Source organism: Odocoileus virginianus, chromosome 23 (assembly GCF_023699985.2).
Source record: "Odocoileus virginianus isolate 20LAN1187 ecotype Illinois chromosome 23, Ovbor_1.2, whole genome shotgun sequence".
Taxonomy (NCBI): Eukaryota; Metazoa; Chordata; class Mammalia; order Artiodactyla; family Cervidae; genus Odocoileus; species Odocoileus virginianus.
This window is the reverse complement of record NC_069696.1, coordinates 36,964,851-36,983,161: the sequence shown is the minus strand read 5'-3', so window position 1 is coordinate 36,983,161 and position 18,311 is coordinate 36,964,851. Positions and strand designations below refer to the sequence as shown.

Sequence of the window (18,311 nt, the reverse complement as noted above, 5' to 3'; positions counted from 1 at the left end):
TGCAAAAATAACTCATCTCAGAGTTAGGATATATTTGAATACAAATCCTCTTAGCTGGGTTTCATTAGATACAACAGATTGTATTTGTATATAGCTGAAGATGAACTGATTTAGTCAGACTATTAAGCAATAATTTCAAGTGAAAATTCATATGGTATTTGATGAAAAGTCAAGACATTTGAATTTTTCATGATAAAAGAGATGGAAAATCTCCTAAATAGTCTATGTTGGTATTGTACACAATCTCAATGAAATGGATTGTTTCAGGACGTTTTTTTTCCTTTCTTTCTCTTGAAGACTTAGTGAATTTTTCCTGAACAGTCTAAGTCATTATCTGATTAATATACAAGAATGCAATATGAAAAGCTGATTTCAGAAAGCTCTTTAATAGGAAAAGCTTTTGGATAAACTAAAAACTGGACCAAAACAAAATATACGGAATGTCTCAGGTTTGTTTTAGAGGCAGAAGTATTATGATGATTGAGATAATACCTTTAGGAGAGTTTCCAACCCTGGACTTTGCTAATTTTCATTTAATGTAAATATTTTCTAAGCCTCAGTATAAATCTATCAGTTTCTTCATAATAGCACCTCCAGAAAACATCAAACAGAACACTGTCTCTGTCATATATATATGCTCCACATACAGTACTAATTTCCACACTCAATATATTTCTGGTGGAATCTTTTGAATAGGGAATGATATACAAATTTTATATACACATACACACACATATATATGTGTGTGTGTATATTTTTTCTGGACAATTAATGTAGCTCTGCTCTCCTCCAAAAAAAAAGATAACTAAATTGTGGATAATTCTGTATAACTCTGGCATTACATTTTCACTCAGCTATTGAGGCCTGAAGTACTATTGAGGCTTGATGTACTAAATTGTATTCGAATTTCAGAGAGCAGGGTTTAAATTATTTAAAATACATTGTGTTTTGAATTATTAAATGCAAAGCACTTTAAAGTTTAAAATTAATATTCATTTCAATTGTATATTTTAATCTCCATTTGTGAAGAACTTATTCAAGAGAGACTTGCTGAGTTAATTATAGTCTTCTATAATTATATATAAATAAAATATAATCTACAGTGACTAAGAACATTTGCTTTATTTCTCTTTCTACAATCTCTCTTGTAGAGAGATTCTATCTGAAACTGAAGATTTTATTTTGTGTAGTAGGGCTGATTGTTTTGCCAGAAAACCTGAGTGAGTAATTTGTTGGCCACATGGCATGCAGGACCTTAGTTTTCTGACTAGGGAGTGAACCTGTGTACCCTGCAGTGGAAGCACAGAGCCCTAACCACTGGACCACCGGGGAAGTACCATCCCATAGAAATTATTTTTAATTTCACTGAGTGTTTACTTTTAAATAAACACATTAACATGTATCAAGTACTGATAAATTCTTTTGTGAAGGAACAAAAGAAAGATAGCGGAATTTGCTCATTAATATTAGGACTTTCACAGGAAAAGAAATAAAAGCTGTTCTATGAGTTATTAATTTCCATAAAGTCTTTATCCTGGTCATCTGACTCTCAATTTGACACCTGAATGACTGGTGTGATTTTTGTAATGGGATACACAGTAAGGGCTTCCCAGGTGGTGCCAGTGGTAAAGAACCTGCCTGTCAATGCAGAAGACATAAGAGACTTGGGTTCAATCCCTGGATTGGGACGATCCCCTGGAGGAGGTCATAGCAACCCATTCCAGTATTCTTGCCTGGAGAATCCCATTCCTCAGGAGCCTGGCGGGCTATGGTCCATAGGGTCACGAAGAGTTGGACATGACTGAAGTGACTTAGCAGATAAATAGTATGAGTATGCAAAACAGAACTCAGAAATAAATAATTTATTCTTCTCTGCTTGAAGTGAAGCAACCCTGGCAAATCTGTGCCCTGAGAAACAAGAGCATGAAAGCTATGAAAAAAGATCAGCCTAGAACTGAGAAACATGAGGACAGGGAATCTAGAAGTTGGGAAAGAAGGCAATATCTTTTGGACAGTGTGATGAGACGGAATCTCTTCCTATCTCTTTCTGTCTCTCTCTCTCACACACACGTATATGCAAGTTAGAAAGCTGGACAAAGACTCAAAAAAAAAGGGGGGGGGGTTGGGAGGAGGGACTATTTCAAGTCATTCTAAGAGCCAATATTACTCTGATACCAAAACCAGACAAAGAAAAGAACACCCCAGGCCAGTGTCTCTTATGAATACAGACCCAAAAATCTTGAACAGAATACTTGCAAACTGAATCCAGCAACATATAAAAAAGGTAGAAAACATGACCAAGTGGGGTTCTTTTTGGTGTAATGAACTGACTGTGGTGATGACTGCACAACTGTGTGATTTACTAAAAAACATTGAATTATACTCTTTAAATAGGTGGATTGTGTGAATAATCACCATAAAGCAGTTCTTTAAAAAAACTATATAGACTCATCCATTGTTGTTCGATCATGTATGCTTTTATTATGCTTACTGGTGGATGGTTTAAAAAAAGTAAGACTTCTGAGAAATATGTTTGCCTAAAGCTTATTAAAGGTAATCTTTAACTGTAAAGTTTATAATAGTTTGACAATTTAAGCTGTCAACTTTGTCCTAGGAAACTGTATTTATCACATTATGTTTTAAAAACCAGGAACTGATCAATCTTGTCTTAATTAATTTCATCTCATAAATATTCTGTGAGTCTTTGTTAAACACAGATATTTGATTGGTTTGACTCTCTTTCTGTGTAGCAACTCCACTTCCAAGACTTTTGACTTTGAGCAAATGACATAACATATTTGTGCCTCAGTTTCCCTGTCTGTAAAATGGGGATAACACATATTACCTCTTAGTTGTTATAAACACCCACCAATAAAGCAAACATACATAAATTGCTTTGAACACTGTGGAGACATACATAAAATTTTCACCACTATAGGAAAAATTAAAATTGCCTTTAACAAACTGTATCTGAACACAATATGAATAATCGTTTCTTCCACATCCATAAGGAAACAACAAAACTTATTAATTTCAGTTTCACAGAAATATTACTGTTTTCTCACATCACATGTGAAATTACATAGCTAGAATGATATTGAAGAGAACAATCCAGAGAGTTTCTCCTGTTTAGTCTGACTCTGTGTGATATGAAGTTGAGTTCAGTTCAGTTCAGTTGCTCAGTCGTGTCTGACTCTTTGTGACCCCATGGACTGCAGCACGCCAGGCTGCATGAACAGAAGTTCACAGTGAACAGAAGTTCTTTATCAAAGGTAGAAATTTTAGCACAAGCATAGAGACTCCTTTAACAGATTACATTATTTAGTGTTCCCAGGCAGGATCTACTTATTTTCATTCTAATAAAATGAATTAAGCAACTTGTCACTGGGAATTATTATTATACTCTATTTGAAATAATTGAGTTTTGACGGTGATCCAACTCTGGGAGTCACTATTTAAATCGTAGTCAGTATGGGTTTTTGTATTTATTATTACCATTTCCCAGCAGATGGCAGTATGATACCTTGAAAAAAAAGGTCCACTTCCTCAAGCTATAATACTGCCATCTCCATCTTCTGGGAAATGGTAATTATAAATATAAAGGGGATCTCCCCCCCACCACTCCCCGCCATTTCCAAGCAAGGTATCATAGAGACTCATGATGGGGGCTAATTTATTACCTTCCCCTTTGTAAACGCACCTCAGAGAAGTGAAGCAATTCACCCAACATTCCTAATAGCCATGGCTGAAACATAGGTTTGTTTTTTTTTCTTTTCAGAAAGAAGTTAAGTAATTATTCTTACATGGGAAAATAACTTATATGCACAGATGGAATCTTATAAGTTAAGAAAAATATGATAGGCTTTGACTCAGGCCTGCTGTTTTCAAAGGGTTTCTTTAGCCCTAAGAAAGAAAATCTTAAAAGTGGCATATTCCCTGGTAGAGGGTGTTACATCCCTGTCTCTGCCCTTCTACAAATGAAATTAAATTTGTTTTTCACTTGTAAATCTGTCTTCACTTTAATTATTAGACCAGCCAAAGAACCTAGAAGAGTAGAGGGAAAAATTTTTTCCATCCCCACACTTTCTATAGTCAGAATATTTAATTTCAAAACACATCTGCGCCCAAGTGTTTCAGATGGCCACAGTGAAAGTGCATTTTATTGCCTCCTCTGTAGGTCCAAAACAATGATACGGACACAGTATGTGTTACAAGGGGCTGAGAAATGGAATATTTCCTGCCATATCAGGAAACGAAAGATGTCACAGCCATCAGCGATTGCACCCAGAACTGCAGATGAACTGGTGAGCCCTGAAGGAACTCAGGAAGGAAAGAATACCTGCTATCTAGCAGCCATCAGACTGCAGCCACTTCCAACAGTGAACCCTGAGAAAAGTGAGGATGTGAAAACAGAGGATACTGGCCCCAGACAGCTGAGGTGCATATCAAAGGAATGATTTCAGTGAGCCCAGACTCTTGCATCTTTCCTTACATGGAAAAGCATTAAATTCCTTGAGATATCTGGTTTTCCTTTAATCAACAATAATCTTTTGACATTCAGACCATTTGCCCTTTGTTGCAAAACTTCTGTACAACCTGGCTCCTCCCCTTGCCTCCTCAGAGCAGTTCTTTCAGGGTTACCTTTAATGATGCCTCCCAGGCTTGAAGTCCTAAAAATTGCCGCTGTATAAAACATAACTCAACTTTTGAGAGGCTCACTTGGTAAAGAATCTGCCTGTAATGAGGGAGACCTGGGTTTGATTCTTGGATTGGGAAGATCCCCTGGAGAAGGGAAAGGCTACCCACTCCAGTATTCTGGCCTGGAGAATTCCATGGACTGTATAGTCCCTAGGGTCACAAAGAGTCAGACATGACTGAGCGAATTTTACTTCCCGTCACTTCTCAACTTGTACATTATGAATATTTTTAAAGTCAACAATTTCTATGTGTTGTTTCTTAGAGTTACCATTTTATTTTCAAGGTTCATTCACATCAGAGCCAACTGCAATAACTTCTAGGCAATGTCTACTGCAATGTTTATATAATTTACAGGAATTAAACACAAAGAGACACACAGCTAAGGAAAAGCTCAGATTATAAAGAAATTATGCACGAGAGGATACGTTCTGCTATACTTGTGTTCAACAGTTCGAATGAGATATGTTCTTACAAAAAATGTTGATTACAAGAAAAATAGGTGTTCACTTTACTCACAACAAAATTAGAAGTTAGTGTTCCTAGTGTGAGACTGGAAGCTTCAAATTCATTCCTGTGTTGAGCCTGGTTTTTGTAACTAAATTAGAAGCATACTTTGGGAATAAAAGGCCCTATGAATGTCCCTCTACAGCTTAACAAATTGTCACATCAATTAAGTGCTCATGAAAGATTCAAAGGTACAAAGTTTTCTCATATATAAAAGAATAGTTTACCCAGTCAAGTTTTTCTCACTCTAACTTTTCGTTGAAAGAATATCATTTTGCAGACTGTCTCATACTTTGAGTTTTAACTGTCACCTTTCTGTATTCCTACCAGCGACCACATTACTCCCATGTGAGATTACAATCCTTGAGCTAATCACCCAATAGTAACAGTTAATAATATTAATAACAGTTAAATAAATGGAGTGCCTAACAAATTAAAGACAATGTGGAGTTGAAACAGTGATAATAGTTCATAATTATTGAGCATTTATCATGTGTTTGGCCTTGTACTAAGCACTCTATGTACGTTAATTCATAAATTCATGACATTTTGAGGAAAGTAAAACGTGTCCCAATTTTATGGGAGAAAATGCTGTTCTTCTAAGAATGACTCTCAACTAGATGATGACCCTTGGGACATCTGAAAAGTGTGGGACTTTTTGGTCAGCACATCTATGAGGGGAGGTAACTAGCATTTAATGGGTTGGGAGCAGAGATGCTAAACCTCCTGTAAATCATCAGCCAGGCTCAGACAATGAGGAACTACCCCATCACAAATTCTGCAAGGTGGTTCCCATTGAGAACCACTCTCTTGCTGAGAACTTGTTCTGCATCATTCTTTTTATTAAACTACTCTTCTCTTTTGGACTTTTGTATTCCCCAGTTCAGATGATATTTAGTATTATATAAAACTGAGAACAGCTCTGAGCTTTCAACCAAATAGGTAATCTGGTTGAAAACTGTCAAGCTCTTTTAAACATAAAACCCCTACTTCCTCATATATTTTACACACTGTCACCAAAATAAAAAGAAGCAAAAGCTTCCACTCAGTAACTTTTCATCCTAAAGCAACAAACATGATAGTTTCAGAGAAATTTTACATTAATTCTATTCAGTTTGAAGGCGTACATTCTTATAAACACCTGTCACATAAAAATTTTTTTTACAAGGAGATATGTTTTCTATTCACTTGCATATATTAGTGTAAACTAATAGAAAAGTATTAACTACACAGAACTGGACTTTGCGGCCAACTAAATCTATAAGAAATTAATTTTCTTCCAGTGTCCATATTTTCTTATCTTGATTGAAATTGAACACTGAGAAAATAAATTCTCACTAATTATCTTTCAGCAGCTAAAAGCACTGGCAGGTAAAGTTAAAAGTAAAAGGATATGTTAACTCTTGATATAGTATTAAAAATAAGTCTATCAAAGGATTAATCTCAAAAATAAACAAGCAACTCCTGCAGCTCAATTCCAGAAAAATAAATGACCCAATCAAAAAATGGGCCAAAGAACTAAACAGACATTTCTCCAAAGAAGACATACAGATGGCTAACAAACACATGAAAAGATGCTAATCACTCATCATCAGAGAAATGCAAATCAAAACCACAATGAGGTACCATTACACGCCAGTCAGGATGGCTGCTATCCAAAAGCCTACAAGCAATAAATGCTGGAGAGGGTGTGGAGAAAAGGGAACCCTCTTACACTGTTGGTGGGAATGCAAACTAGTACAGCCGCTATGGAAAACAGTGTGGAGATTTCTTAAAAAACTGGAAATAGAACTGCCATATGACCCAGCAATCCCACTTCTGAGCATACACACCGAGGAAACCAGATCTGAAAGAGACACGTGCACCCCAATGTTCATTGCAGCACTGTTTATAATAGCCAGGACATGGAAGTAACCTAGATGCCCATCAGCAGACGAATGGATGAGGAAGCTGTGGTACATATACACCATGGAATATTACTCAGCCATTAAAAAGAATTCATTTGAATCAGTTCTAATGAGATGGATGAAACTGGAGCCCATTATACAGAGTGAAGTAAGCCAGAAAGAAAGACCATTATAGTATACTAACACATATATGTGGAATTTAGAAAGATGGTAATGATAACCCTATATGCAAAACAGAAAAAGAGACACAGATGTACAGAACAGACTTTTGGACTCTGTGGGAGAAGGCGAGGGTGGGATGTTTCGAGAGAACAGCATTGAAACATGTATATTATTTATAGTGAAACAGATCACCAGCCCAGGTTGGATGCATAAGACAAGTGCTCAGGCCTGGTGCACTGGGAAGACCCAGAGGGATTGGGTAGAGAGGAAGGTGGGAGGGGGGATCGGGATGGGGAATACATGTAAATCCATGGCTGATTCATGTCAATGTATGACAAGACCCACTGCGGTATTGTAGAGTGATTAGCCTCCAACTAATAAAAATAAATGAAAAAAAGAAGAAAAAATAAATAAATAAAAATGTCTATTATATTAATTTCATTGGTTCTTTAGTCTCATTTATTTCTGCTAACTACATTTTCAGTAATCATTTCTGTAGATGCAGAAAATTATAAGCCCTGTTTGCTATAAAAATAAGTGCTTGCCAGAGTCTTAAGGCCGCTAAATATCAGCTTTATGCAAAGAACCTTGGCAGGAAAACAGACTGAAGAATAAGTCTTAAACTAATCACCTGATCATCAAAAAAGCAAGAGAATTCCACAAAAACATCTATTTCTGCTTTATTGACTATGCCAAAGCCTTTGACTGTGTGGATCACAATAAACTGTGGAAAATTCTGAAAGAGATGGGCATACAGACCACCTGACCTGCCTCTTGAGAAATATGTATGCAGGTCAGGAAGCAACAGTTGGAACTGGACATGGAACAACAGACTGGTTCCAAACAGGAAAAGGAGCACACCAAGGCTGTATATTGTCACCCTGCTTATTTAACTTACATGCAGGGTACATTATGAGAAACACTGGGCTGGAGGAAGCACGAGCTGGAATCAAGATTGCCAGGAGAAACATCAATAACCTCAGATATGCAGATGACACCACCCTTATGGCAGAAATTCAAGGAGAACTAAAGAGCCCCTTGATGAAAGTGAAAGGGGAAAGTGAAAAAGTTGGCTTAAAGCTCAACATTCAGAAAACTAAGATCATGGCATCTGGTCCCATCACTTCATGGCAAATAGATGAGGAAACAGTGTCAGACTTTATTTTTTGGGGCTCCAAAATCACTGCAGATGGTGACTGCAGCCATGAAATTAAAAGATGCTTACTCCTTGGAAGGAAAGTTATGACCAACCTAGACAGCACATTAAAAAGCAGAGACATTACTTTGCCAACAAAGGTCCATCTAGTCAAGGCTATGGTTTTTCCAGTGGTCATGTAAGGATGTGAGAGTTGGACTATAAAGAATGCTGAGTGCCAAAGAATTGATGCTTTTGAACTGTGGTGTTGGAAAAGACTCTTGAGAGTCCCTTGGACAGCAAGTAGATCCAACCAGTCAATCCTAAAAGAAATCAATTCCGAATATTCACTGGAAAGACTGATGCTGAAGCTGACACTCCAATACTTTGGCCACCTGATGTGAAGAGCTGACTCATTTGAAAAGACCCTGATGCTGGGAAAGATTGAAGGCGGGAGGAGAAGGGGACGACAGAGGATGAGATGGTGGGATGGCATCACCGACTCAATGGACATGAGTTTGAGTAAACTCCGGGAGTTGGTGATGGACAGGGACGCCTGGCGTGCTGTGGTCCATGGAGTCGCAAAGAGTCAGACATGACTGAGCGACTGAACTGAACTGAACTGAATCACCTGACAAGCTTGTTGAACTAGATTCCTGGCTCAATAGACCTGTGAAGAGCCCAACAATTGTCTCCTCAGAAGCCCCCATGTGATGGTGGCTGTGGTGATGCTGTTCCTCAGACAGCATTTCCATTATCACAGGATTAAGGTATGGTCGGGAGGCAAGACTCTACACTATTAACAGAAAGCCATTTCATAGTGACATAAGCTTAAAGACTGGGACTGTCCCCAAGTCTTTTGATTTGAAGATGTTACAATTTTAAGGCTTAGCTCATATACGAGTAAGAATGCTTTGGTTTCAGATTTATACCTCTTCCATATTTTTAATCATATAATATCCTAGCTAGTTTGTATATAGAAAATCCTTCTTGCCTTTTAGAGCTTAAAATACTGTTGTGAAGTATAACCATTAATCTTGAATATATACATAGAGTTGCTTGTGATGGGAAACTTCATTTCCTATCATTTCTCCTGTGTAAAGCTTTTGAAATGCATCAAGATGCCATCATTCTCCCTTCACACTCAATTGCCATCTAGTTTATCTAAGAGATAAATTTCATAAAACAATGTAAATGAGAGATTCTCTTAACATCACTTTCGTATCTTTCTAATATATTGTACTTTCTAAGTGGCTATTAAAAAATATTTTAAAAAATAATCTGGAAGTGAAATATGACAATAAGAAATCCCACACCATGCTGCACATAACTTACAGAAAAGTCACTAAACAAGCCCTAAACAAAGTTCTTACCTGCATAAGTTGCTGCTTCAATTTCTGTATTTCTGAAATGTTCAGCTCACTGAACAAGTCAGAAACAGGGTGGAGAGACTCTCCTTTCCTTAAAGTGGGAGTCCGATAGTCTCCATTCAGTTTCACAAGGGGCCCGTGGATATGTCCGTTCATTTTGTCATCATTGTTGGGTTCACTCCCATCCTCAGCAAACTTGAGCCCATCAACTGAGATGCTGATATGGTTATCATTGAGGGTGATATATTGGGAGAGCTCCTTCCGCAGGCTGTTCTTTTGCTCCCTTTCATTTTTTAAGGTCTCAAGGGCTTCTTCCAGTTGGTGCTCAGCAATCTCTTTCAACCGGATGGCATCTTCCAGTTGGCTGTTCAGCAGCACCGTCTCCTCCTCAAATCGCTTAATCTCATGCTTTAAGCCTTCATATTCAACCTGAATCAGATAGGATAAAGAAGATTCATAAAACTAAAATTTGGGTCTTACAAAACTGCCATTAAACACTCTAGTGGACCTAACATTTAAAAAATTAAAAGTCTACAAAATAAATCTAAAAAGCACATGATATATACACATTTAAGGTAACACAGAATGGTTTCTTTAGATACCCATATATATAAATTCAGTTCCTAGCAGAAATGAAAAAGGTACCTCTCTTAGAATTTCTTTTATAGGTTCCAATGATTAAAAGGGGACACTATTTGCCTAATAAATCAATAACATGTTTTGTAGTAGTATATCAGAATACTCACAATCCAAGAAAAGACTTTTATCATCACTATTACTTTGTTTTAAATTATTAATAATAAGGAAATTTTTATACTCAGGGCTAAGTTAAAAGATCACAGTATGAATATAATCTCAATAAAATATGTATGAGAGTAAGATGAGAAAGCAAGAAGTACTTCACATGTTTAAGGAAAGAATCTGGAATAACAGTGCCAATTACTTCAAAACAAAAGTGGAAGTGGATCAAGACAGTAGAGCAGGAGGACATGAATCTCACCTCTTCCCCAAAACACATCAAAAATACATCTGCATGTGGAACAATTCTCACAGAAAACCAACTGGAGACTGGCAGAAGATCTCTCACACAAGCAAAGCTGCAAGAAAGATCCCCCCATAACTAGGTGATTGTGTACCAGTCCTGGCAACTCTGCTTCAGGATGCCAGCTGGACAGACTTGGCGAAGGCTTCAGATTGTGTTCAAGTCTGCTGTACATGTCTTATTTTAGGACCAGACTTGAAGGGTCACGCTTCCCGGTGTGTGGTTTTCTCATTGTGATACAGGAAAATAAGGGGATTAGTCAAACCAAGGTAGGATGTCTGAAATCTGTGCTCCATTATGTCTGCTAATATTCCAATGTCAATGGAGCCGATGAATTTACTCTGCTACTTTTAAGGCACTGCCAGCTTATGGCAATGGGAGAGAGTAAAGAATTGAGAACAATCTAAATCTACCACACACTTTTATAATCACACGATGAGACTTTTTAAAAAAAGTTTTTATTGTGGGTAATGTAAAAATACTCAAGTAGTGAGAAGAGTTCAATGACTCCCAGGAAACCCACCACTCAGTTTCAACAATCATCAACTCCTGGCTATTTCTTTCATCTACATTTCCATTCACTCTCCTAGTTGGATTTATTAACTCCAAGATATCACATACTTAAGGATATATCTCTAAAAGATGATTTTTTTAAAAAAAGCATAGCCATAATTCCTTAAATAATTTCTTAAGAGCAAGATATAGTCTTAGTTATCAAAAATGATGTCAACAGTAAGTTTGCGGGAGGGAGGTTCAGGATGGGAAACACATGTACACCCGTGGCTGATTCATGGCAATGTATGGCAAGATCACTACAATATTGTAAAGTAATTAGCCTCCAATTAAAATGAGTAAATTTATTTAAAAGAAAATGAAATGCTTAAAAAAAATTAGATGTAGAACTTCCTACAAAAAAAATAAGTTTGTATTGATATAGGAAATAAATTAAACTCAGTGAAAAAGGATAATATATTATTACAACCATGCAATACATAAGATCAAATGGAAATTTAAGAAAATGTTAACAGATGATCTTTAATGGTGGGAATAAAGGTGATTTTTAAGAAAAAAATACATATACATTGTTATCAATATAATATTCTCTAGAATTACAACCAAATAAGAGCCTGTTCAAACACCTCCTTGGTTGTGAAGGTCCACAAATGAAAGAGATATCCCACTCTGAACACAACTGCCTTCTTTGGGGCCTTCTCCATGGTTCTTGCCACAGACCATCTTTTAATAAGTGTTTTTATCTCCACAACTACTAAGAGGAAATATTTTTTTATGCACCTAGGTCTCCTTCAGAGTGCTTTAATATCCCTTCTTGCATCTCAATAAAATTCTGCTCTTGATAAATATTTGCTGAATAAACTATTGTGAATGAAAAAATAAAATAGGAAAATATATGACAATGTTAGTTATGATTTTAGATAGTAATATGAACTGTGTTTACCTTTAAATATATTTTAATATTTATATTACCTTAAACTTTTGTTTTGTAAAGGATTTTAAAAACTAAAGGACAAGGCTTCCCTGGCGGTCTAGTGGTTGAGAATCTGCTTGCCAATGCAGGGGTCACAGGTTTGATCCCTGGTCTGTGAAGGTTCCTGCAGGTCCCCGAGCATCTAAGCTCATGTGTCACAACTACTGAGCCCATGTGCTACCATTATTGAAGCCACATGCCTAGAGCCAGTGCCCTGCAACAAGAGAAACCATGGCAACGAGAAGTCTGGAAACTGCAACAAAGAGTAGTACCCCTTTGTCAGACCCAGAGAAAACCTGTGCACCGCAACGATGACCCAGCAAAGACAAAATAAATAAATAAATCTTAAATAAACAAACAAAAACCACTAAAGGATAGAGATCATAGATAATGATCATTTTCATATATTTGCATTCCTTCCCATGCCCCTACCCCTTCTTCACATAATCTCAATTCAGTGGCTTGTCTTGCAAACTTTAGGATAAGAGTCTTGATACAGATTTAATTAGGGTGTAGGTTTGGCTGATGTAAGAGAGAACTAAATAAGAGTGACTTATTTGAGATAGAAATTTGTTTCTCTCACGTGTAATAGTACGGAGGTAAACAGTCAAGATTCAGCATTCAAAAAACTAAGATCATGGCATCTGGTTGTATTACTTCACGGCAAATAAAAGGGGAAAAAAATGGAAACAGTGACAGATTTTATTTTCTTGGGCTCCAAAATCACTGAGGACAGTGACTGAAGCCGTGAAATTAAAAAGACACTGCTCCTTCGAAGAAAAGATATGACAAACCTGGACAGTGTATTAAAAACAGAGACATTATATTGCTGACAAAGGTCCAACAAAGGTATAGTCAAAGCTACGGTTTCTCCAGTAGTCATGTACGGATGTGAGAGCCGGATTATAAAGAAGGCTGAGTACAGAAGAACTGATGTTTTTGAACTGTGGTGCTAGAGAAGACTCCTGAGAGTCCCTTGGACTGCAAAGAGATCAAACCAGTCAATCTTAAAGAAATCAACCTTGAATATTCATTGGAAGGACTGATGCTGAAGCTCCAATACTTTGGCCACCTGATGCGAAGAGCCGACTTACTGGAAAAGACTCTGATGCTGGGAAACATTGAGGCCAAGAGGAGAATGGGGCAACAGAGGTTGAGATGGTTGGATGGCATCACCAACTCAATGAATATGAGTTTGAGGAAACTCTGGGAGATAGTGATGGACAGGGAAGCCTGGTGCACTACAGTCCATAGAGGTGCAAAGAGTCAGACACGACTTAGTGAGTGAACAGCATTGAACAGTCAAGGGTCAGTATAAAATCTCTGTTTAATGAGGTCATCCAAGAATCAGACTCCTCCTATCTTATTGCACGGCCTCCTACACTAGTCTACAAGATCTAAGGTTGCTTGACTTCTTGATCATGTTCCAAGCAGTGGGACAAAATAAGGGTACACCTTCCTGTCTCTTTAAAGACCTGTCTTACAGTTGGCCATATCATTTCTCTTCATATCCCATTGGCTAGTACCAGTTGCAAAGAAGGTGAAGAATGTAGTCTTCACTCTCAGTAGGCTTGTGCCCAGTTAAAAACTGGGTAGTATATTGGAAGAAGGAAACAATGGATATTGATGGATAGTCAGCACTCACCACCACTCACTTAGACAGTGGTGTCCTGTGGAAATTCACAGGTCCATGATAGAATCATTTAAAAGAGCCAAATCATAAAATTTTCTTAGTACAACAGAGTCGGTTTCCTTGTATCATGGTTTCTTCCAGGTCTTATGTACTGTAAAGTCACCTTCCTCCTGACCTTTACCTTTTCTATCCCTGGACAAATTAGGACACTGGCTTGCCAGACTTTCCCTGTATTTCCAGCAATCTTCTGACTGGCCTCAGACTATGTGATAGCTTACATTTGCAGATATTAATTTAGTTGGAAATGCAGAAATTTTATCCTGTAATCCTTGATAGATTGATGTCTTAGACCAGGCATTTTCAAATATTACTGTGTCCTCTGGACTAAATCTAGCTCACAGCCTATTTTTGTAAACAAAGCTTTATTGGAATATAGTCACACTATTTTGTTTTTATATTGTCTATGGCTACTATTCACACCAGAACAGCAGAGTAGGGTAGTTGCAAGAAAGACTATATGGCTTGCAAAAACTAACATGTTTGCTACCTAACCCTTTATAGAAAAATTTTGCTGACTCCTGGTCTACAGGAGGAAGGAAGAAAGACATTAATTAATGAAGTAAGACATTTAGCTTGTATTGTAGATTTTTTTATTCTGTAATTTTTACATAATTGATAGCAGAATTTCCTTACGATTTGATCTCTTTCTATCTGGTCAGCTTCACTCATACTCACTCAAATGTGGTTTGTGCTTCTATTTACCCAGCTGTTTCATGTTTCTCTGCCAGGCAAAGACAGTCTTTTGGAAAACTCTTATTCATTCTTCAAGACCCAAATCAAGACTCTGATACTAACTGAAGTCTTTGTTGAACCACTCAGGCAAACAAATCACTCTATTCTTGTACCATTATAGCAAGGCTGCATCATAGGATTAGAATCACAGCAAAGTGGAAGCACCAGAAATAGAATAGGAAGGCACTTAAAAATTGGTAATTGACATTTTGAAGACAGCATCAAAGTAGTCACCATTATAAAAATCAATACTTTGTTGCATTTCCTTACAACAACTTCATAGTTTAGTAATTCTATTTTTAACTCCTTGAGGGTTGGAGACAGCATTTTACACTGCAATCTTTTCAGAGTTTCAGAACTCTAAAGATCTTTTGTTTTCTTTTTGGATTTTATTTGGGAACTGTGAAGATCTTAATTTCAACCTGTATTGCTAAACCTAACAGATAGCTTGACTCTTCAATTACATGGGACCCTAAGGAGATCAGTCCTGGGTGCTCTTTGGAAGGACTGATGTTGAAGCTGAAACTCCAATACTTTGGCCACCTCATGTGAAGAGTTGACTCATTGGAAAAGACCCTGATGCTGGGAGGGGCTGGGGGCAGGAGGAGAAGGGGATGACAGGGGATGAGATGCCTGGATGGCATCACTGACTCGATGGACATGAGTTTGAGTAAACTCCGGGAGTTGGTGATGGACAGGGAGGCCTGGCGTGCTGCGATTCATGGGGTAGCAAAGAGTTGGACACGACTGAGCGAGTGAACTGTACTGAACTGAACTAAGCTCTTTGAGCCAATAACAATGTTTTTTGTTCTCAAAAAAGTACATGGCCTCTGTTCGACAAACCCACAGCAAACATTCTCAGTGGTGAAAAACTGAAAGCATTTCCTCTAAGATCAGGAATAAGACAAGGGTGCCCATTCTTGCAACTATTATACAACATAGCTTTGGAAGTCCTAGCCATGGCAATCAGAGAAGAAAAAGAAATGAAAAGAATCCAGATTGGAAAAGAAGACGTAAAACTCTGTTTGTAGATAACATGATACCATATATAAGAAAACCTTAAAGATATCACTAGAAAATCATTCAGTTCAGTTCAGTTTAGTTGCTCAGTCGTGTCTGACTCTTTGTGACTCCATGGACTGCAGCACGCCAGGCCTCCCTGTCCATCACCAATTCCCGGAATTTACTCAAACTCGGGTCCATTGAGTCGGCAATGCCTCTCAACCATCTCATCCTCTGTCGTCCCCTTCTCCCCCTGCCTTCAATCTTTCCCAGCATCAGGGTCTTTTCCAATGAGTCAGTTCTTCGCATGAGGTGGCCAAAGTATTGGAGTGTTAGCTTCAGCATCAGTCTTTTCAATGTATATTCAGGACTGATTTTCTTTAGGATGGACTGGTTGGATCTCCTTGTCATCCAAGGGACTCTCAAGAGTCCTCTCTAGCACTACAGTTCAAAAGCATCAATTCTTCAGGGCTCAGCTTTCTTTATAGTCCAACTCTCATATCCATACATGACTACTGGAAAAACCATAGCTTTGACTAGATGGACCTTTGCTGGCAGAGTAATGTCTCTGTTTTTTAACATGCTGTCTAAGTTGGTCATAACTTTTCTTCCAAGCAGCAAACATGTTTTAATTTCATGGCTACAGTCACCATCTTTAGTGATTTTGGAGTCCCCCAAAATAAAGTCTGTCACTATTTCCATTGTTTCCCCATCTGTTTGCCATGAATTGATGTGATCAGATGCCATGATCTTAGAGCTAATCAATGAATTTAGGAAAGCTGCAGGATACAAAATTAATACAGAAATTCTTTGAATTACTATGCACTAACAATGAAAAATCAGAAAGAGAAATTAAAGAAACAACACCATTCACCATTTCAACAAAAGAAGAAAATAAAATACCTAGGAATAAATCTACCTAAGGAGCAAAAAGACCTACATGCAGAAAACTATAAGACAATGATGAAAGAAATAAAGATGGCACAGATAGAGAGGTATATCATGCTCTTGGATTGGAAGAATCAATATTGTGAAAATAACTATACTACCCAAAGCCTTCTACAGATTCAGTGCAATCCCTATCAAATTACTAATAGCATTTTTCACAGAACTAGAATAAAAAAATTTACAGTTCGTTTGGAAACACAAAAGACCCTGAATAGCCAAAGCAATCTTGAGAAAGAAAAATGCAGCTGGAGGAACCTACCTTCCTGACTTCAGACTATACTATAAAGCTACCATCATTAAGACAGTATGGTACTAGCACAAAAACAAAATATAGATCAATGGAACAAGATCGAGAGCCCATAGATAAGCCAATGCCCTTATGGGCAGCTTATCATTGACAACGGAGGCAAGAATATACAATGGAGAAAAGACAGCCCCTCTTTAATAAGTGGTGCTGGAAAAACTGGACAGCAAAGTGTAAAAGAATGAAATTAGAATACTTTCTAACACTATGCACAAAAATAAACTCAAAAGGGATTAAAGACCTAAATGTAAGGCCAGAAACTAAAAACTCTTAGAGAAAAAAGGCAAAACACTCTTTGACATAAATCACAGCAAGATCCTCTTTGACTCATCTCCTAGATTAATGAAAATAAAAACAAAAATAAACAAATGGTGCCTAATTAAGTGTAAAATCTTTTGCACAGCAAAGGAAACTATAAACAAGATGAAAAGACAACTCTCAGAATGGGAGAATATAATTGCAAAGGAAGCAACTGACAAAGGATTAATCTCCAAAATATATAAGCAACTCATGAAGTTCAACATCAGAAAAACAACCAACCCAAACAAACAAACAAAAAGGGGCCAAAGTCCAAAAGCAAGGGTGGGAGCAGTCAGCACCAGGACCCCGCACTTGCTGGTACCCTCCAAGGTTCATGGTGAGAAGGACATTCTCCCTGTAAACCTCTCTTCTGAACTCGGATGCCCTGGGGGAGAAGTTTGCGCTTTTCAGTTCAGATGGTGGAGCAGAGGGACGTGCATTCATCTTCTCCTGTGAGAACACCAAAATTGCAACTAGCTGCTGAACAACCATCGACAGGAGGATGTTGACACCCACCAAGAAGATACCCTACATTCAAGGACAAAGGAAAAGCTGCAATGAGACGGTAGAAGGGGTGCAATCATGTTAAAATCAAAACCCATACCTGCCAGAGACTCTTATAGGGTACAAACAAAACCTTGTGCACACCAGGATCCAAGGAAAAGGAACAGTGATCCCCACAAGAGACTAAGTCAGACCTGTTTGTGAATGTCTGAGGGTCTCCTGTGGAGGCATGGGTCAGCAGTGGCCTGCTGCAGGAACAGAGGCAATGATAGCAGCAGTCCTAGTAGGCATGGCATGCAGCCTAAGTCTTCTTGGAGGAGGTTGCCACTAGCCCTACCATAGAGCTTGCAGCCCTCACATAGAGCTGCTGGCTGGGCAAGCCACAAACTGGAGAACGATTATATCAAAGAAGTTTCTTGCACTGTTGCAAATGTTCTAGGCCCCACATCAGACTTCCCAACCTGGGGATCTGGCAAAAGGACTGGTAATCCCCAGGAAATCTGACTTTGAAGGTCAGAGGGATT

General features: G+C 37.9%; 1 protein-coding gene across 6 annotated transcripts in view; it reads right to left on the bottom strand.

Annotated features, from left to right (window-relative positions):
- The window catches only part of BICD1 (BICD cargo adaptor 1), a 237,801-nt gene that overhangs the window by 44,137 nt on the left and 175,353 nt on the right, over nucleotides 1-18,311 (bottom strand). For all 6 annotated transcript variants that reach the window (XM_020910747.2, XM_070453904.1, XM_070453905.1 and 3 more), the window contains exon 4: nucleotides 9,780-10,205. In XM_020910747.2, the coding sequence (XP_020766406.1) occupies nucleotides 9,780-10,205 (426 nt within the window). The remainder of the gene's footprint in view (nucleotides 1-9,779; nucleotides 10,206-18,311) is intronic.